At 53.4% G+C, this 20957-nt stretch overlaps 1 protein-coding gene across 1 annotated transcript; it reads right to left on the bottom strand.

Annotated features, from left to right (window-relative positions):
- Nucleotides 1-3067: 3067 nt before the first annotated feature.
- abcd1 (ATP binding cassette subfamily D member 1) lies at nt 3068-20452 on the bottom strand. Its single transcript, XM_088939042.1, has 10 exons — nt 18109-20452; nt 15566-15746; nt 13483-13625; nt 12066-12234; nt 11359-11453; nt 8111-8256; nt 7570-7715; nt 7343-7427; nt 6382-6507; nt 3068-4623 (listed from the first exon to the last, which is right to left on the bottom strand). The coding sequence occupies exons 1-10, from the start codon at nt 19024-19026 to the stop codon at nt 4368-4370; spliced, it is 2265 nt and encodes a 754-aa protein (XP_088795168.1). The 5' UTR covers nt 19027-20452; the 3' UTR covers nt 3068-4367.
- Between the last annotated feature and the right edge of the window lie 505 nt (nt 20453-20957).

Genomic DNA, 20957 nt, shown 5'->3' on the forward strand with positions numbered 1-20957 from the left:
GTTGCAGTGGGAACAGCGCCGCCTACTGCTCCACTGCAGGCATTGCGCGCCAGCAGCCCCCCTGCACAGCAGGTTCTGGGGTGCGGGGGGGGGGGGGAGCGAGCAACAGCTTCACCCATCGGGCTTCAGGGAGACCCGTGGGGACCGGCCCCGAGAGGAACCGAGCCAGCAGCGACCCGTCAGCGACGCGTCCCGGTACGGACCTGGCCCAGCCTTTCGAGCCTCTTTCCAATACTCAGCGCTCTCGCATCTTCAGGAATTACACCTGGGTTGTGGGCGGCACGGCGGTGCGGTTCTGGACCCGGGGTGCTGTCTGTGTGGAGTCTGCATGTTCTTCTCATGTTCATATGGGTTTCCTCCCACAGGCCAAAGACATGCTGGTGGGTTAACTGGCCCCGGTGTGTGTGTGTCTTGCACCCTCCCTTGTGCCCCATTGCTTGCTGGGATGGGCTCCGGCTCCTCTGGGACCCTGAACTGGTAGAAGGGGTCACAGGGTGGAGGGTGAGTGAAGACCCTCATGCCCGGCGGTCCCTGTCCCAGGACAGCTCTTCCGCTCCACTCTCTCGGCAGCTCAGGGATTAGCTGTGGGCAGGTCTGATGCATCGGTGTAGAATTCCTCAGAGCTGTCCCGGGTGACTTTTATTAATCGCCTCCTGTGAGGGGAGGATGAACTCACACGCTGACTCATCACGAGGCCTTCGAGAATGGAGTGTGGAGGGGCCCCTCTTGCCAGCTCAGCGCTGCTCTTCCTTGATAGCGGTGTTTGTGGTAGACGGTAGAGGAGGAAAGTGGAGTAATTTCCCCAGAGATTCACCTTTCCCAGGTGCTGTGCTCCCTGTTTTGGGATCAAATCAATTTCCTCTTTATCTCCTCCATGTCTCCAGAGTGGAACAGCTGGAAGAGCGCTTTACAGGTACTGGGGATCCCCTCCACCACCACCACCAGTGTGCAGCCCCACCTGGATGATGCGACAGCAGCCAAAGTGTGCCAGGACTTTGGGGTAACACCCCTACCTTTTTAGAGAAACACCCTGGGATTTTGAACGACCATGGACAGTCAGGGCCTCGGTTTTACGTCTCATCTGAAGGACGGTGCCTTTTTTACAGTATAGTGTCCCCATCACTATGCTGGGGCATTAGGACGCACACAGACCACAGGGTGAGCGCCCCCTGCTGGCCCCACTAACACCTCTTCCAGCAGCAGCCTTAGTTTTTCCCAGGAGTCTCCCATCCAGGTACTGGCCAGGCTCACACCTGCTGAGCTCCAGTGGGCTGCCAGCTGTGAGTCGCAGGGTGACACAGCTGCTGGCCTGTGCACATTGTCCTTCTCTCCCCCTGCACTCGTACAAGGGATGTAGCAGCAAGCTGAGCTGATTAAGAACCAGTTATTCTAAATTAATTACCAAAGACCAGATTTCCTTCTAGTTGTGCCAAAATGCGAAGGGAGACAGTACATTTCCTACCCTTTGAAGCACAGCTCTCTCTCCAGGGTTTGCAATATTTCATTCAGTTACTGAATGCAGAGAATGCAGCTCCTTTTAAAAGCCGGTTTCTGGGGGTTTTGTCCGACTTGTACAAGTTTCACACACACACAGATCAGTAAGTTTCCTGCCTTCTACTTTAGTCTTAGCCATGGAAACCAAGTTAACTGTGAACGAAAAGAAGGATTTTAAGTTTATTAACAAAACCAAGTTAAATTGACACGAATAAGGCAGGTCGTCACTTTGCAGAACTTTCAAAACGAACTACGTCTCCAACACCGGGAGACTCGGAATGACTCAGGAGCTGGACCTGCCAGATCCCCCTCCGGGCCGCTTCCTGTGGGCTCTGCGCTGGCTCGGCCCGCCCCTCCCTTCCTGAACCGCTCCAGCCGGCCCACGCTGCACAGCTGTGCTTCTGCCACGGGCCAGGGAGCTTCCTCTGGGATGCAGCCATGTGATTTAGAGGATCCATCCAGCCCCTCCGTTCCCAGTCCGAACAAGGACTGCTTCCCGCAGGAAGAGGAGCAGGTCCACCTCCGCGTTGAGCACAGGGAAGACTGTTCTTGCTCCACATGTACAGCACTGCCAACCTGCGGATCTGAAACGCTCCAGTTTACATTCAGCTACAAAACACGAGCACATCGGTCTTCAGATGCCCGCCGGTGAACCGTGGAGCTGCTCTACCAGGGGGAGGGTTCTTCCACTGAGCTCTAACTCCAGATCCTGGGCCTCGCGGCCGACAAGGGAGACGGTCTTGGAGACAGAGCATCCAGTGGGCTCCCAAGTTTCCCGCAGATCTCTGCCTGCCGACTGCCCGGGCTTAGGGCAGCTGCAGGAACGTGCTAGTCTAACAGCATGACGGGAGCCAACCCTGCTTCAGAACAACACACAAACATCTGGCCTCTTCGCCCTGGGCAGCGTCGTGCTGCCCAGCACTTTGACGGTGAGCCTCCCGGAGGTCTCCTGGGGGCCCTGTCCGGGCTCCTGGACAACTGGACAGCGCTCCGTTCTGCCCCAGGATGATCCCGCCTCAGTCTCCAGGGCAGCGAGAGCCCAGTGTCAATCAGAAGGCAGCTCCTGCCAGTCAGTCTGGGAGCAGAGCAGATGCCTGCACATGAATACCTTCATCAGCTTGTTTTTAAAAAGAGTTCAATCACTCTGCCTGCTATATACTATAGTATTATAGTTCTCCATCAGCCTGCATTCTATTATAATACAGCGGTCAATCAGCCTGAATCCTGTGTTGTATTATAATACAGCGGTCAATCAGCCTGAATCCTGTGTTGTATTATAATACAGCGGTCAATCAGCCTGAATCCTGTGTTGTATTATATTGCAGTGGTCAATCAGCCTGAATCCTGTGTTGTATTACATTACAGCCTTCAACATGACAATGGTCGTAGTATCCTCGAATGGAGAAATCAGACTGACAAACTCGATCCAATAACCATGTATTTTGCAGCGGGTGTGAACAGAATAATGGTTATACCATAACTTTCAATTCAGTATATCCCTATCCCAAAATACATGCAGAGATAAACCTGAAATCAAAGGAAATGCATGACAAAAAACACTGAACCACGAACACGTGTAGCTGCTGATTACAGCATGTTTTATTTCGTTAATTAAAATGATAAAGTATTACAAGTAGAATTACAGAGAGAGCCATACAAATGATTTTATAATTAAATTTTAATATATTAATAATACACTTCCTCATTGCTTCTTCTATGATGACCTAGTTCTGCTGCTCGTCCTGTGATCACCATGGTACTCCGACATCCTCAGAGTAGGGTGACAGCACTAGTTGGAGGGATAGCCTATAGCGATTTTATTTATTTTTTAAATAAATCCTCCACATCAGAAATCCACAATTTTAAGTCTTCACTAATCCCACTGCAGTGCTGCTTTACTGCACAAAAGAAAAAAGTCACAACAACCCCTGGAATGGGGGATGGTTTATTATGAACAACAGCTCCACCAAGTGACCACAGTCAGACATGACACCTGTCAGAGCTAAGGCTCAGAACTGCAGTGGCTTTCAGTGTCCACATTCTTCACACTGTCCACCCTCTTCACTGTCCACAGTGTCCATACTCTTCACACTGTCCACACTCTTCACACTGTCCACACTGTCCACCCTCTTCACACTGTCCACACTCTTCACACTGTCCACACTGTCCACCCTCTTCACACTGTCCACTCTGTCCACCCTCTTCACACTGTCCACACTCAGAGATCCCAGCAAGAACAGACGCACCTGACGCACAGTCCAGCTCTTTCTCACACTGACAAGGGTTCTGTTTGATAACAGGACATCCTCAGCCGGGATCATTATCGCAGATCGGAAAGCAGGGAATCTCCAAGGGACGGCCGCAGAGAGCCGGACCAGGAGCAGGCCGTGAGGTGGCCCGTTTCAGGAGAGTTCAGGCTACCCCTGTTATTAGGTAGCTGTATTAGTGTATTAAAATACAAACTGGGTTAAAATACAGTTGTTGCAAAACTAAAAAGCTATTTAGAAGAATAAAGTCTCGGCACAAGTCACTTAATATTGTTTTTAAAATCACAATAAGAAAAGAGGGCTCCCTTCGAGGCTCTGCTCAGACCCACGTGACGTGCCGGAGGAGATAGAGGCTTCGTCAGCTGCAAGACCATACCGGTGTGGGCCTGCCCAACCGAACTGCAGCTGCCTTATCTAGCGCTCCTGGACCTCCTCGGAATCCCACTCGGACATTTCCCCCGATGTTTAGTTAGCCCAATCTTTCCTTACTTCCCACTGACTGATCAACTCGTCAATCCATCGTTACTCCATCTCCATTTCCCCTCCCCCCTGTGTTTTCACTTTTCCAAGTCTGCCTTCCCCATATTGCACCGCTAGGCTGTCTCCCTACTCCTCCTTCTGCTCCTCGTCTCTCCCCTCCTCTTCCTCCTCTTCCTCGCCAGCACAGGTGCCCGGAACGGCGCTGTCCTCTCCCAGCATCCTGCACAGCTCGGCCAGGCGCTGCTGCATTTTGGGGACCCCCGAGAGCTGGGTTTCGAGGCGCAGCTTCTCATCCTGCAGGGAGAGGCGCGTGGAGGCGTCCAGCTTCTCGAACCGCCAGCCCCCCTCGCCGTCGAACTGCAGCAGGTGGGTGTGGTACTTCCTGTGGGGGAAAGGCAGAGCTGCTCGGGCATGACGTGGGAGCAGGAGGGACAGGAGGAGGGGAGGGGACCAGGGGCAATTAGCACCAAGGGTGCAGCTCTCAGGGAGCCAGGAAGCTCCTTGGTTCCCAGTCCTGGTCCAGTGTGACCCACACTCCTGCTGGTGTGTGCTCCAGCCCAGCCCTCAGTTACACCAGCACGCCCTTCACTGACTTGATAACAATACGATTCATTTGAACTGTTGTTCCCTACTCTTATACGTGTTGGAGCTTTAAGCGTCGTGTTTTGTAAGTGAAATAAAATCCCAAATTTGTGACGAGAAAAAAATATTGCAATGAAGTAACGTCTTGGTCCGATAAAGCCGTCAATAATCGAATTAAAGGGGGGCTGCAGTGAAAAGCAGCAGGTGTGGGGGTCACCGGGACCAGGACTGGGACCCACTGATTAAATCTGCCTTTACAGCTGTCAATCTCTCTCAACAGCTGGAGGAACTGTGTAAATGTTGCACGTAAAGCTAACGATGAGCTTCATCAGGCCGTTAACAGCCGAGGTGACATTGTGCTTCACTGTAGTTCAGGTGGGTGGCTGTGTCAGCATGCGTAGTCTGCAAAGGAACAAGTAATAGTAATTTATTCCATGCTGTAAAGACCCTTCTTAAGAAGACTTCACAGCCGAAACGTTGTGTTTTCTCTCTTCTCTTTTCAGCATGGAATAAACCTGTTACTTGTGCCATTGTGCTTCACTGTTCCACTGCTTCAGGAACCCAGCTCCTAGCTCTTCCTGTCTTCCGCTGGACCGCCTGTATGCTGGCCGAGCACAGTAACCTCAGACACAGCAGCCTGGGGAGTGTGAACTGGCCCAGAGTGGTGCGGAGGTGTGCCCTCACTAGTGGCCTCACTGTGTGGTGCAGCCACACCACCACGCACGACAGAGACGCACTACAGAGGGCTGTGGCAACGGCACAGAGGATTGCAGGATGTGATTGACCATCAATCGGTGAGATTCTCACCATCTGCTGTCACAGTAAAGCCCAGTCCCTCATCCAGGATCCCAACTATCCCAGCCTCAAACTGTTCTGCCCGCTGTGCCCTGGCGAGCTCTACCGCACTGTTCAAGCACAGACCCCCAGACTGGAGAACAGCTTCTCCCCTCCTGCAGCGCGTATCCTGAACAGCTCACAGAACTCTCTGCACTCTGCACTTTGCACTTTGAACTTGGACAGCCACATGTGTGTGGTTCTCTACACTGTATTTACCGTTCTGGATGTTACTATTCATTATGTGCCGTTTTGTAACCTACTGACTACATGGTGTGGTGTTGTCTTGTCTGTCGTACTGTCGTCTGTCCTGAGAGATCGGCGCGAATAAGCCTTCTACTGTACGTGTATATATGGAAATCAACTCCTCTACCTCTACCTAAAAGACATGGGATATCAGAACATAAGAACGCATCTGAAAAGGGCGAGACTTCGTACTTTTCCATGTGAACAGTCACTTGACTTTTTAACATTGTGTAGTTCACGCCTGTAGTTCCAATCTAAAACCAGAGTGAGGCGCTGTCTCTGGTTTATGTACATTCGTGTTATTACAAAAAAGGTTTCCGCAGTCCATTTCTTTTCGACAGTAATCGCACTGCCAAGCCAAAGTGATTCAAAACCAAATTACAGCACACTGGACAGAAATGAAGGACCATTAATTAAATCAAGGGTAATATTTCCGATTGATCATGAAGAATCATTCAGCCAGCGGCGCTGCTCTTACCACAGCGAGGGCCGGTGCGTGATGGACAGGAGCGCTATCCCAGCATCCTTCGCAGCCTGAAATATTTTGCCCTCGACATCGATGCTGACGGCGCTGGTGCACTCATCCAGGAGCGCGTACTTTGGCCTGTGCCGAAGAACACAAGGGCAAACAAAGACGACACCATGAGACGCTTCAGCTACTGATTAAGGATAACCTGGTGCCTACAGACATGCGTGTGGACGCACTCGCGCCAGCTTGTAACAGGGCTCATGTGGAGCTGAATCTGCTGCAGGAGGTGACGTGACGTCCTCAGAACCTAGACGCCACTGAAATCTCCCATTGAAGGGAGAGCCAGAGTTTTGGAAAGAGGAATTCTCCACAGAGGTGCCTGTGTGCACCCATGACTGAATCCTGGCAAGGGAAGAGCTCCACATGCACAGAGACGCATGTAGACATGCAGTAAGAGACATAGGCCCACTAAGACACGTCCCCTCCCAGTCACACACAGCCACGCCCCCCACATACACAACCCCTCCCACACAGGTACAACCATGCCCCCCACAGACACATCCCCTCCCACACAGGTACAACCATGCCCCCCACAGACACAACCCCTCCCACGCAGGTACAACCACGCCCCCACAGGCACAACCCCTCCCACACAGGTACAACCACGCCCCCCACAGACACATCCCCTCCCACGCAGATACAACCACGCCCCCCACAGACACATCCCCTCCCACGCAGACACAACCACGCCCCCCACAGACACATCCCCTCCCACGCAGGTACAACCACGCCCTCCTCAGACACAACCCCTCCCACGCAGACACAACCACGCCCCCCACAGACACATCCCCTCCCACACAGGTACAACCACGCCCCCCACATATACATCCCCTCCCACGCAGATACAACCACGCACTCACAGCCACAACCCCTCCCAGTCAGACACAACCCCTCCCAGTCAGTCCCTCACCTGTGGTAGAACATCCTGGCCATGCCCATCCGCTGTTTCTCCCCACCAGAGAGCACGTCCTTCCAGTCACTCTCTGCATCCCAACCTGCAGCCAGAGAGACAGCTCTCACTGCCCAATCCTCTCTTTCCTCTCTTCACTCCTCTTCCTTGCCCAGTGCCCGCCTCCTTCCTCCCTCCTCTTCCTCTCCCAGTGTCCACCTCCCTGCCCTTCCTCTGCCTCGTCTCACCTCCCTCCCTCTCCAGGATGTAGCGCAGGTTGACGATGTTCAGGATGCCCTCCAGGTGGTGGTCAGTGAAGCCCCTCTCAGTCAGCTCCTCGGCGGTGTCTGGGTAGATCACCTGGTCTCTCAGGGTGCCCACGGACATGTAGGGTCTGGGGTGGAGGCAGATTAATCAGGGATTAATACAACACCTGCTTTCAGATCGGTCACTTTGAGGCATCGATGACTAATTCTGTCATCATTTAAGAGTCCGGTGTGATTTTTGAATGGGTCTGATTCTGAGCTGCCCAGAGCAGGCATCTCCACGGCCTCAAGACTTGAAACGAGAAGCAGGACTTGTCTGATCTTTTAAAATATCAGCCTGAGCCCGACCTCTGAGCCCCCTCTTTTCCGTCCGGAGGCAGTGAGTGTTTTGCTCTGGCTCTTTACACCCCGCTGGGACTGTCATCTGTGAATAGAGCTGCAGGCAGTATTATCTCATTCTTATTTGTGCGGCAGAGATGACTCCTTGTCCCAGTGTAGCCCCCCGCCCGCTCTGGGGTCATACCTCTGGGGGATGTAGAACATGTTTTCTGGGGGGGGTTTGCGTAGCACCCCACTGTAGACCGGCCACAGCCCACTCAGGATCCGGAACAGGGAGCTTTTCCCACAGCCGTTCGGACCCGTGATCAGCAGGTGCATGCCCTCCTCCACCTGGACCCAGGGGGGGGGGGGGGGGGAGATCACCTGTTATTTCTTGGCATGGGACAGTATCGCCGTGATTCAGTCTTGTGGCTTTTGAATGCTAATTTAACGCAACTAATTTAGCAAAATACGATCAAGAGGAGACCAAGTCATTCAGTCAGTCTACACGTCCTCACGCAAGCTGAAAACATCCAAGTTCAAGTGTTAGTTAATATATAGAAAAAATACAGAATATAGAAACAGACTTGGGAGGCCCAATGCTGCAGTGATCAGCATGGCTGCCTCGCACCGCTGGGCCCCTGCTTCGATTCCTGGGGTGCTGTCTGTGTGGAGTTTGCATGTTCTCCCTGGGTTTGTGTGGGTTTTCTCTGGGTGCTCCAGCTTCCTCCTACAGTCCAAAGACATACTGGTAGGTTAAATGGCTTCTGGGAAAACTGGCGTTGGTGTGAGTGTGTGTTTGTTTCTGTGTGTGATGGACTGGCGTCCCATCCAGGGTGTACCCTGCCTTGCGCCCAGTTCCTCATGAACCCCAAGCTCATCTGATCTGCAGCAATGTCAGCCCAACACGTAGTGTGGTTATTTTTCAGCAGGTGGGACACGCTGCAAATTGATTCACATTCACACGTCTTGGATAATTAACAGGTTTAAATGAACGACTTAGAAGACGAGCTTTAGGCAAAAGGCTTTCCTTTTAAAGCACATCACGTGCATCTAAAAATAAAAGATGACAAAAACAGGCCAAAGAAAATAAATCGACTGCGTTGTCTCCTGCTGAGTTTGCAGTTCTGAGTACTTGCAGAGAACATTCTGTGGATCTGGGTTTTGACAATGACTCTGCTGGTCCAGCAGATGGCAGCGTAGAGCTACTACACAAAGGACACCGCCTGATGACAAACAACCGGCTCATTGTCACAGCAGCAGCTCACATCCTCTGCGGCTGCTCACACCACTCCTTTGACAACCAGTCTCCCATCGCACAGCCCTGTGCTGCATTCCGGGTTTTACCAACTGCAAGCCTATGGGAAAAACATGCTGAAAAAAAGCAGAACACCTAATATTTAACCCGCCTACGCACATCGACTCCCTGGTGCTGGTTAGGGCACAGGAGCCTGCAGCTCAGAGGGGAAACACGGAATGGCTCAACGCCCCCCGCAGAGGGAACCCCGATTCCGATCAAGGTTAGAAAGACCTTGTTGTAACCCGGCAGTGGAAGGAGCAGCACTGGCCCCTGGGAAGCTAGAGGCGGCGGCACCCTGGCCAGCCGGCGTGAGAGAGCCCATTGTCAGGAGCTGTGGGAACCAGGCAGGCTCCACTGTGTGGGCGTCAGTCACACGGCGCGGGGGCACGGAGGGCACAGCGCATTACCGCGCGGAGCCGATTACAGGAAGGGGCCCCATGGCGCGGCTGCCTCGATCCTCGCCGGAGGGACGCGGCCAGCTCACACGGGCCTGAGACAGTGAGGCCCGACGGGGCAGGAACCAGACCCGCAGGCACGCACGCGCATGGTACAGAACCACGTCGAGTCGTCTAGAGACAGGAACTGTAGTGACCAGGCCCAGTACGCAGATATCCACGGGGAGGCCTCAAGGGGCCACCTGAACCCCTTGTCAGTCAGTCACACGGACTGTGCAAAGAGGCAGCAGAGAGGAGAGAGCAGGGAGCAGGGAACAGGGGGCAGGGAGCATGGGGCACGGGGCACGGGGCACGGGGCACGGGGCACGGGGCACGGGGCACGGGGCAGGGGGCAGGGGGCAGAGAGCAGAGAGCAGAGAACACAGCGGATAGCAGACAGCGGAGAGCGGAGAGCGGAGAGCGGAGAGCGGAGAGCCTGCGTGTGTCTGGGTCAGTACAGGCACTGCTGGGCGTCACCTGTTCTCCAGGACCCTGACTCCGGCTCTGAGAGTAAATGCAAGGATGAGGAGCTGGCGGAGTGCTGGGGCGCCTCGTGTTTCAGATTCTTTCACCAGCCCTTGTTATCCAGAACCGTGGGTTTTGTGATCACGCAGCTCTGAACGGGGCTGGGCACCAGCGGTCCGACACCGTGAGATTCTGGGTGTCACTCAATTATGTACAGTTCACGATGCTACACGGACAGTTCAGCTGGAGAGGCCCATGGGAGTCAGTGGGACCTGCAGTCCCACGCTGGGCTGGCCAGTCACATGAGAGGATTATAGAGGCTGGAGTCTTCACAAAGCACTTGGAGACAAACAGCCTTTTGTCCGAAGAGGAAACAGAACAATTTCCTCCTTACGTTAAAGGTGGCCCCCCACCTCTTTGACACACATGCAGACACGCACACAAAGCCGGTGAAGTGAAACGATACCGATACACTGACCCCCCCCACCCTACAGATCTCCAATCACAGCAGTGTTCCAGGCACAGACTGTACGCAACTCCCCTCAAGGAGTCAAGACGAGCCGTGCTGCTACACTGTAGTACTTCTCCCAGTAGCCAGTGTTACATTTCTATCTTGAACTGCTAGATAACCACCGGAGAATAAACTCCTTCTTATCCCTGGCTGTCAAAGGAGAGGCACTGCCCAGTGAGAGGCAGCCTGCTTTAGGAGAACTCATACATTTTGTGATCTAAGCGGCAGGTAAGATAAACACCTAAACTGAGAACTAATTTCCCAAAAGAAGGGAGGTGAACAGGGGGTGGGTGCATTCATGGTGATCTCCCCAATAAAAACAATTACAACACAAACATTCATGCAAGAGCTTCACCCAGTTATGCTACAGTCATGTTTAAACTAATGCTTGTTAATGTTGGTCAATCTCACGAACTGAAGGAAAACCGGCTGTTAGTGGGGTGCACCGAACAGTATGGAAAATGCATGAGTAATGCCTCCACAGGCATCTCTGGACTGTGCAGCTACCTTCAATCCTTTTAAACTCAATGACCCTTTAAACCCCTTTTAGTTTAAAACCTTGTTATATTAGAAATTAATGTTCCCTTATTTAGGTTTTCTGTCATGTCTAAAAGTGGCTGGCCATCTTAAGAAAGGGCTGCAGTTACAGTTGACCAGCCACTAGAGGCTGCTATATAGCTCTGTAAAGAGCCACAGTGGGTGGCACGACAAGACTTGGGGGTGTTGTAGGCATCGGTCCTTACCTCGATGTTGAGGCTGGACACAACCACATCTCCAGTGGGAGTGATGATGGGGATGTTCTCACACATAATGCCCTGCTGCACATCGATCACCTTTCCTGTACGCACAAACAACACACACAACAGGCCATCAGTCCCTGCACACACACACACACACACACACACACACACACACAACAGGCCATCAGTCCCTGCACACACACACACACACACACACACACACACACAACAGGCCGGTTCCTTTCCCCAGGCACAGAACAGTGCTCAAACTGATAGAGCAGTCTGGAGCTCCAAATGAGCACTTCTGAGAGACATTAATAACTCTTCTAATCCAACGGCATTCTCCATTCCAGCTCCACTTCCCATTCCCTTTGAATCCGTTCCAATGCAGAATTTGAAGTCCAGCCATGTTGTTGAAGTTGATTCCCTGGTTTGACAAAAAAACAGCTGGAGGAGATCCTGGAATTAATTAACACTAATTACAGAATGGGCCAGATGGGCTGAATGACCTCCTCCAGTGTGTGGCCTCTCCTGGCGTGATGCTCCTATTGCAGCCTGAGCTGTGAGACAGGCTGGAATCAGGTTCAAACTGGAAGGTGATGGGAGCTGCTCACACCTGGATACAGACGGGCAGTAAGTGAGGAAAACAGGGAGTCTTAACTGTATTCCTTTCTGGCCTCCACCCAACCCAGGGTTCCAGGGGGCATTACCTTTGACCTCCAGGGGTCCCTCGATCCTCACGCCGTGCCTGATGACCTTGGCAGCCCCTCCCTCGCCGCCGTTGGCCCCCGCAGAGCGCCGGTACACGCCCGCGCGCACATCCTCGAACACGGCGAACATCTCGTACACCCGCGCGGTGTAGCCCGCCAGCTCCGTTACCTGGGACAGCGAGGGAGACCCGGTGCGCCCGGCTGATCCATCACACAAGTACACGAGCACCCCAGGGAGAGCTGGAAACCCCCGGAGCAGCACCGTGTGGGCGCAAGCTTACTGTAGACACACATTTCTCCACTGTCTATACACCAGTTAATCCCACCGTATTTCTCTTTGCTACATTCTGCTATTGCCATGACTTTTACTACACTACACTCTGATTTTACCCTGCAACAGCACAGTACACTATTATAAGGGCAGGTTATGCCTCCTTCCCAGTGTTCAGTTCCCAGCCCTGGTTCTGATGGGCCTAGAAGACGAAGCTTCCCTCAGCAAAGGCGCCAGGTCTGCGTATCGGTGTGTGGAGTGACAGTGCGAGCACCACAGCGTGTGCGTGAGAAAGTGCAGCCGCAACAGTGAGTGTGCTAGTGCAAGCATGACAGGGTTCAAGAGTACCCTTGCACGAGTGTGCACGAGTGTGCGAGGGCGACAGTATTCGTGCGAGCATGACGGCGTGCCTGAGAGCAGGACAGTGCACATGCGCGAGTGTGACAGGGCACGTATGAGTACGAGAGTACGACAGTGCGAGCCAGTGTGTGAGAATGGGTGCGAGTGTGCGAGGGCGACAGTACTCGTGCGAGCATGACGGCGTGCCTGAGAGCAGGACAGTGCACATGTGCGAGTGTGACAGGGCACGTATGAGTACGAGAGTACGACAGTGCGAGCCCGTGTGTGAGAATGGGTGCGAGTGTGCGAGGGCGACAGTACTCGTGCAAGCATGACGGCGTGCCTGAGAGCAGGACAGTGCACATGCGCGAGTGTGACAGGGCACGTATGAGTACGAGAGTACGACAGTGCGAGCCAGTGTGTGAGAATGGGTGCGAGTGTGCGAGGGCGACAGTACTCGTGCGAGCATGACGGCGTGCCTGAGAGCAGGACAGTGCACATGCGCGAGTGTGACAGGGCACGTATGAGTACGAGAGTATGACAGTGCGAGCCAGTGTGTGAGAATGGGTGCGAGTGTGCGAGGGCAACAGTACTCGTGCGAGCATGACGGCGTGCCTGAGAGCAGGACAGTGCACATGCGAGAGTGTGACAGGGCACGTATGAGTATGACAGTATGACAGCGCGAGTGTGTGAGACTGTACTAGGGAGCAACTCTGCTCCTCGATTGCCCTGGTCACTCAGTCGTCGGCAGACGCAGACCTGTGCTCTCTGCTTCAGTGCACAGACCAGGGGCTGGGGGCGTCTCACCTCCTTGTAGGAGCTCATGATCCTCTCGATGGCGTCGGCGCCGGCGGTCAGCAGGTTCCTGGCCGTGGTGAAGGCCTCGGTCCGCTCGCTCACCAGATCCTCCTCCTTCATCACCATGGCAGCCTGCTTCTTCTCCTCCGAGTCTGGGACACAGAGAGCCGGGCTTACTGACGGGGCTGGGGGCTTCCGGAAAATGCTGCAATAACTGCTTTGCCAAAATTGTGGAATTTCAAAATTCCCTCATCTATATCCGATTTTCCACCTTTGTTGTGCCTGTGGGAAGTGTTCCCCCTTCCTATTACTAGCTAAAACAAAACAGTCCAGTTACTCTGCCACCAGGAATGGTGGAAGAGATTGGGTAACAACACAAATGCAAACCTGGGTTCACATATAACTCGATGTTTGCAAATGCCTCAGTGGCAGCAGTAAAAAATTCCTGGAACTTTAAGAACCCGTCATTGTTAAACAGAACACTGGCCACTGGAACAGTTTCTAAGTTACAATGAACTTGTGGTTTTCATTAACAATTGCAGGCTGTGCTTGCGTGTGCTAATGCAAACATCAAGAAATATTTAGAAAAACATCTGGGTGTAACAAAAACATGATTGACAGGTTTTTTTTTACTTTAGCACATCTATGTAAGCTATTTATTAATGTAATCTTGACATTTTTACACATCAACCAGGGCTTATCAGGATCTTCACACTGACAGACAAAAGGAAGTGTGAAGTAGTCTTGAACAAAGAGGTCTACCAGGGGACATGGTACAAGCACTCAAAATCCTGGAAGACGTTGACAGCCAGCCTGGGATTCCTTCCATTACGAACAGTGAAACACAAACCTGACAAGTCGAAACACCACAAGTTCAAATGACTTGGAAGTGCATTTAAAACTGGGAGCAGGAGGCACGTCTTTACACAAAGGGTGGTGGGAGTGTGGAACACGCTGCCCAGGCATGCTGTTGAAGGCGATGCCCTGGGTTATTTCAAGACACAGCTGGAGGAGACCCTGGGATCAATCAACTACTACACAACCAAACAATCAGGTTGGACTCCTCTCTTGAGTTACTCTGCTCATTTTTTTAGCAAACAAAAAGAATAAAAAATCACTGAACAAAGACAAGGGATGTGGGCGTGTGAATTCCTTCCCTCTCCCGCTGGGCAAATGGTTTTCTTTCATCGCGCCTCACAGATCGACTGACTGACGGATACTGGCGTCTGCGTGCCAGTCATAGTCTACGCCCCTCCACGGACACGCCCGCCCCAGTTTGCACAGAGGTTACAAAACCTGCCGATATAGATTACCAACGGTTTAATACTGAACATACGTCCTTGGTCTTCTGCTGCTGATCAGGCACAGAGGGAAAAAAAGTGTGGAGTAGCTTGGAGTAGCCATGATGATGATGATGAAGAGAGAGACCCACTGTGCTCGGAGTAGCCAGTGGCAGTGATGATGATGAAGAGAGACTCACTGTGCTCAGAGTAGCCAGTGGCAGTGATGATGATGATGAAGACCCACTGTGCTCGGAGTAGCCAGTGGCAGTGATGATGATGATGATGAAGAGAGACTCACTGTACTCAGAGTAGCCAGTGGCGGTGATGATGATGATGATGAGAGACTCACTGTACTCAGAGTAGCCAGTGGTGGTGATGATGATGATGAAGAGAGACTCACCGTGCTCGGAGTAGCTTGGAGTAGCCATGATGATGATGAAGAGAGAGACTCACTGTGCTCGGAGTAGCTTGGAGTAGCCATGATGATGATGAAGAGAGAGACTCACTGTGCTCGGAGTAGCCAGTGGCAGTGATGATGATGATGAAGAGAGACCCACTGTGCTCAGAGTAGCCAGTGGCAGTGATGATGATGAAGAGAGACTCACTGTACTCAGAGTACCCAGTGGCAGTGATGATGATGATGAAGAGAGACTCACTGTACTCAGAGTAGCCAGTGGCAGTGATGATGATGATGAAGAGAGACTCACTGTACTCAGAGTAGCCAGTGGTGGTGATGATGATGATGAAGAGAGACTCACCGTGCTCGGAGTAGCCAGTGGCGGTGATGATGATGATGAAGAGAGACTCACCGTGCTCGGAGTAGCCAGTGGCGGTGATGATGGGCACAGCCACCATGACGAGCCCTGAGGCGCTCCACAGGTACTTCATGAGGAACTGCTCCAGCATGATGTACCACAGGCGCTTGAACAGGATGAGGTTGATCTGGGAGGCCAGGGCCCGGTAGCAGCGCTGTAGCTGGGCCATCTCCACCTGCAGGGACACACACACACACACGTTACAACTACTGCTACACAATATCAAGCACTGTCTTCACCTCACACCACATGGAAGCACTGCCACAGCACTTCTAACTATGAAAACAAGGTGTTTTCAAATGGGAATTCATTTTTCCAGCATCTTTTCTCGTTCAATGAAAGATCGCCCAGTTGATAAATTGCCGAAAGTTCTTGTTTTGTCTCAACTGCTGAGATGATGTGGAGCAGTGTGCAGTGTGGAGCAGTGGTCAAGGCTGTAGGCTCTGGAAGGCTGGGGGTTCGAATCCTGGGTGGGTCTCTACCACGTCAGCCTTGAGCGAGGCCGTGCACTCACTCTTCACGCCCAGCTGTGTAAATGGGTACAATTGCACGTGGCTTTGGTAAACCGTCAAATTTCAAATGCCGAGGAAGCAGGTGACTGATGGTGAGGACTCTGTCCTTCTCCCAGGACCAGGACAAGGCCAGGGCACATGCACAGCCTCAGCTCTCCTGTCTCCTGTCCCAGAGCGCCATCCAGACTGACCCCAGCAGGGCAACAGGGCTGGACCTGGCCAGTATTGGGATTGCAGATCTCCGAGGCAAACCGGGTCGCTTCTGTAAGTGGTGCTGGTGGACCACCAGGAGGCAGCTTTCCCTCTGGACCAGACGTTCCACAAAAAGTAGCTTAGTGTGCTGAGAGAGGGAACTGAGCTTTTGGGTTGAGACAGTATTAATGTCCTGTCCTTTTTTTTTTTTTGCACACTGAAAACCACAAGATAGTTTCACAACTGGTGAAACCTAGTCCTGCTAACAGGGCCAAAAAAACATACTACAAAAGCCCCCCCACTCATCTTAACTGGGCTGCAGTTCCTGTCCTACCCTACCCTCCAGGAACCTCACAGGACATCCTGTTTAAATAAAAGATTATACACACAGTGCTGCACGTTAGCTGTGTTTTGCTTTTCTTGAGTGCGCGTAGATCGGCTCTAACATCACACAGACGGCGCTCTCGGTTCTAAGGAATAAATCCCGAAAAGCGACGTCTGAAATCAGCGGGAGCAGCAGGGCATCGTGGGAAACAGGTGGTGGGCAGGACGTGACATGGCGTCATGGCGGCGGCCACAGCAGTACCAGCTGCAGCTGTGTTAGTGGCTGCAGGGCTGGTCAAGCGCTTAACGAGAGAGAAGCACAAGGAGATCGCAGGGTGCTGCATCAGGCCATCAGAGCCAGGATGATATTTTAAGAATTCCCGCAGGCAGACTCTTTTCAATTGGTTTCCCAAAAATCTCAATAAGCAGAGCGTGGCAGGAAATCCCGTTTGCGATAGCGTGCAGCTCTGCTTGGGTGACAATCTCGGAGATACAGGGCAGGATTGACTGAAATGGGGACAAAGGCTTTAGAATAACACTGCAGCATGTTAACTGGAGTCTCTGCACACATGCTGCATTTTCTCAGTTCTTTGACACCACCTGGCACAACAGGGTAGCCCTGCAGAACATGACTTCCTGGGAGTAACATCATAACCTGATGTACAAGGAGGGCTGAGCCTTTGCCTACTGTACAAGGTTCAGCCAGTCTGTTCCTCGCCGGCCTGCAGAGTCCAGGCAGGCCTGGACCATTATGTAAGACCCCCCCCCCCCCCAACCAAACACTGTTACAATTCTGCTCTCCTGACTCCGAGCGTCTCCCTGACCTTCAGCCTCTGACCCCTGACCCACTGTCACACAGCTCTTCCCCACCTCAGGACACACACACACACACACACTCCCACTCTCTCACACAAACCAGGAATCACACAGCCAAGCCAGCGCCAGCCTCTTCCCTGTTCCCGATCTCTGCCTGACAGGCCTCACGTTGGAAGAGACAGCAGCTCTTTGCCTGTTGACCTATTTAGATATCTCCAGTGCAAACTTACCTACGTGGCACAATGCCCAAGGCCTTCAGGTAATAAACGACCCCTACTCTCACCAGTGTTTATTCCAACACGACACACGTTCACACTTCCACCTGCAGCAGTTTAAGGATAAAGCGCATTTTAAGCCAAAAGCACGGATCTCTGCTGTGTCCCCCCGGATCTGTGTCTGCACGTTCCCTCGCTGCCAGCTGGCTCAGCTCAGGCTGCTTGTGCCAGTGGTTGGTATCTGGGCCAGAAATGACAAAGCACATTAAACAGCTTCTAAAACCAGCCCTGCCGACGGGGCGAGATCAAGCGCGGGCGCCGGCCGGCTCGATACAACGGGAGTCCCGACGCGCAGCGGGCCCGATCCGTCTCGGGTCTTATCGACACACCGTTTTGCCAGCTAGGTCAGGCCCGTTTACCTATCTTCACGCAACTCTCTCGGCGGGCGGCTGGACCGAGCGGGTCCGCGCGCACTGACCTTGTGCCCCCGGTAGAAGGCGATCTCCTCCGAGTTGGCGATGATGCGCGAGTGCATGTAGCGCAGCTCGCCCTTGCGCCGCGCCTCCTGGGCCACCAGCTTGCCGAAGCGCGGCGAGAAGGCGCGCAGCACCTTGGCCGTGAGCACCACCACGATGCCGGCGATGACGGACGGCCAGGTGGTGCTGGCGCCCTTGGACCAGGCCGTGCGCAGCAGCGTGTAGCCCGTCACCGCCACGTCCAGGATGGGCTTGGTGAGGTTGGAGTAGAGGTGGGCCACGGAGGCGGCGAAGGCCACCACGTCCTCGGTCAGCGACTGGTCGGGGTTGGCCAGCCGGCCGTCCATGTTGCTGACGCGGTAGTAGGTCTGGCGGCTGAAGTACAGGCGGTAGGCGTGGCTGACCAGGCGCGTGCGGAAGGCCAGGGTCAGCCTGCCCTCCAGGTAGCGGATGGCGCTGTTGACGAAGGTGGCGGGGATGGCGATGAGCAGCCACTTGGTCAGCTCCAGCACGAAGGCCCGCGGGTCCTTCCGCACGATGGTCCTGACGATCTTGCCGTCCAGGCCGGCCACGTAGATGGACAGGAAGGTGCGGGAGACCAGCGCCAGCGAGTGGACGCCCAGCAGCCCCAGCTCCCTGCACAGCAGCCGCGGGAACAGGATCCGCAGCAGCCGGACCAGCCGGCGCAGGAACTCTTGGTCCAGGCCGGGCGAGCCCCCACCCGCGGCCCCCGAGCCGCGCGGCCCCCCGTTGGCCTCCGGGCGTGGGGTCCCCGCCGCCTTGCCCGCCCCGGCCTGCCGCAGCAGGACGGGGTACAGCTTCTTGACCCCGTACGCCGCCGCCAGCAGCAGCAGGGCCCTCCTGACCGCCGAGGTCCTCTTCAGCTGCGCGGGCAGCTGGGGGTACAGGACCGAAGACATGGGGGGGCGCGCGTCCTGGGGCTCGGGGGTTGGGGGTTCTGCTTTTTATACACGCGTGTACACAGGCGGGGCGGACAGACCTCCGTCCGGTTTCCCTTCTTCGCCCCGAGGTGCGAGGACCCGCTCTGGCACTCTGACATGCGAGTCTCTTCCCCAACGCTGAAAAGAAGGCTCTCGGCGTGCGTGTGCGTGTGCGTTTTTAAATCAGATCAAGGCCTGTCAGCTCAGTATCGTGGGGTTGTAAGGGAGAGGCGGTCCCCCCCCCCGTACCGGACAGCCGAGTGACCTCGGGGAACCTTCTCCAGGGTGACGGCACCGTGCCCCACCAGCACACAGGAACACGACCTAAAAATCCGTCAGTGCGACATCACATCAAGGGGAGAGCAGCACCTTGTAAACGGAAAGCGGACCCGTGACGTTCAACCCGCTTCAGAAAGCGAATCGCTCGGAAAGGTCTACGCGCGACCTCTCGCTCTTTTTCTTTCTGGGGGCTCAAGCAAACCCAGCGGTGCGCTCCTTTGAGGTGTAAAAATAAACGTTTATCTTTTAGATATGAATCAACTGATAACGAGAAAACAACACAACACAACACACAGGCACACGAGGTCGAGGGGCGGCGAGGAAAGCAACCTGTCCCAGGTGACAGGTGGGGGTCCCGGCGGCGGGGTCCCCCAGAAATGTCGCTTCAGTCTGACCTTCAATCAGGCAGCTCGCAATCTCCCTTTAAAGAGAGGAGCAAGAACTCAAAGTCGACGTTATCGGCTAATAAAATCACGCCTCCAGCAGGTGTACAGTGTACACCTGTATGATTATGTAAGTTACATAACTACGTCAAACAGCGTCAACCCGCTCGATCTGCCTTTTTCAAAAAGATTTTAAGAGACCCGGTGTCCTCTGACGGTATTCTACACCGTGTCGCCTAATACCTGCAGTATATAAAAGTTGTTGTTGTTGTTGTTGTTGTTATTATAAGAAGCTACAGGTCGACGCACCCGGACCGCAGCGCGTTTCCTGAAAAGAGAAAAGTTGCAGGACGTCTTGACAGCGACACTGGAATACACACGGAAACGAAACGAGTCCCGGGCGCAGGAAGGGTGAAGTCGCTGGCTTTTCTGTCCAAAGAAAAAAAAAAAGTTTTCGCTTTTTAAGCCTTCCGTTAAAACCCTCGGTGAACTTTACGCACCGACTGTTCGCCGTAAAAGAGGGGAAAAAAAAACGAGTTTCGTAACTTTGTTGGAAGTGTGCGTGAAAGAGGGGGAGTCTATTCGTTTCGCTGCAAATACATCCGAGTCTCGAAATCCGCCCCTCGACGCCGGTCAGTCCCGCGGCGTCGATCGCGGTATCGACACCCCCTAGTGCGGCTGCTAGTCCGCTCTCCGCTCGCTTCTGCTTTTCTGCAACTGTCAAAGACGTAGGAAGTCCTCCACCTATCCCACAATCCCCCTCGCACCCGGCTTTTCTGGACGCTCTTCATGCGCGACTGAGGATCTATGGTGGCAGCGTGTAAATGTGAGTGCCCCTAGGTTAACCATCTGACAAGTTTTTTTTTTTCGAAACACGCGAATACTTTCATAAATCACGCCGCCTCACCGCGCTCTGCGTAGTAGAGCTGTAGCTGAAAACATTAACCCGTTCGTGACTTTGTGGAGTCACAGACTTTAAAGTACTTTTTTTTTTTAGCTAGCTGAACAATATAAAGAGCAATTAACTATTTCGCCTGTTGCGGTAATAATACAGCTACATGGATTCATATGTATATAGGCATCCATGTCTCTGTGTCTGTGCGACTGCGTGTGTCAAATATTCAGTTTATCAAGCTTTATTGGCATGGCTTTGTTTTCTAGGAAATACAGCTTCATCAAGGTGGGCAGAACTATTTTAACTCCTTTCTACAGATCATTTACTTAAACTGCTTGTAACATACTGTCCTA

Source organism: Atractosteus spatula, chromosome 2 (genome assembly GCF_055471065.1).
Source record: "Atractosteus spatula isolate fAtrSpa1 chromosome 2, fAtrSpa1.hap1, whole genome shotgun sequence".
Classification (NCBI taxonomy): domain Eukaryota; kingdom Metazoa; phylum Chordata; class Actinopteri; order Semionotiformes; family Lepisosteidae; genus Atractosteus; species Atractosteus spatula.

Bases quoted from the DNA above. Each gene is read 5' to 3' on its own strand.
- abcd1 (XM_088939042.1), bottom strand. From the start codon at position 19,026: ATGTCTTCGGTCCTGTACCCCCAGCTGCCCGCGCAGCTGAAGAGGACC. The intron at 7,428-7,569 runs GTGAGACGAGGC...CTCTGGCTGCAG, and splicing joins CATCCTGGAGAGGGAGGGAG to GTTGGGATGCAGAGAGTGAC. The intron at 4,624-6,381 runs GTAAGAGCAGCG...TTTCCCCCACAG, and splicing joins ACGCACCGGCCCTCGCTGTG to GAAGTACCACACCCACCTGC.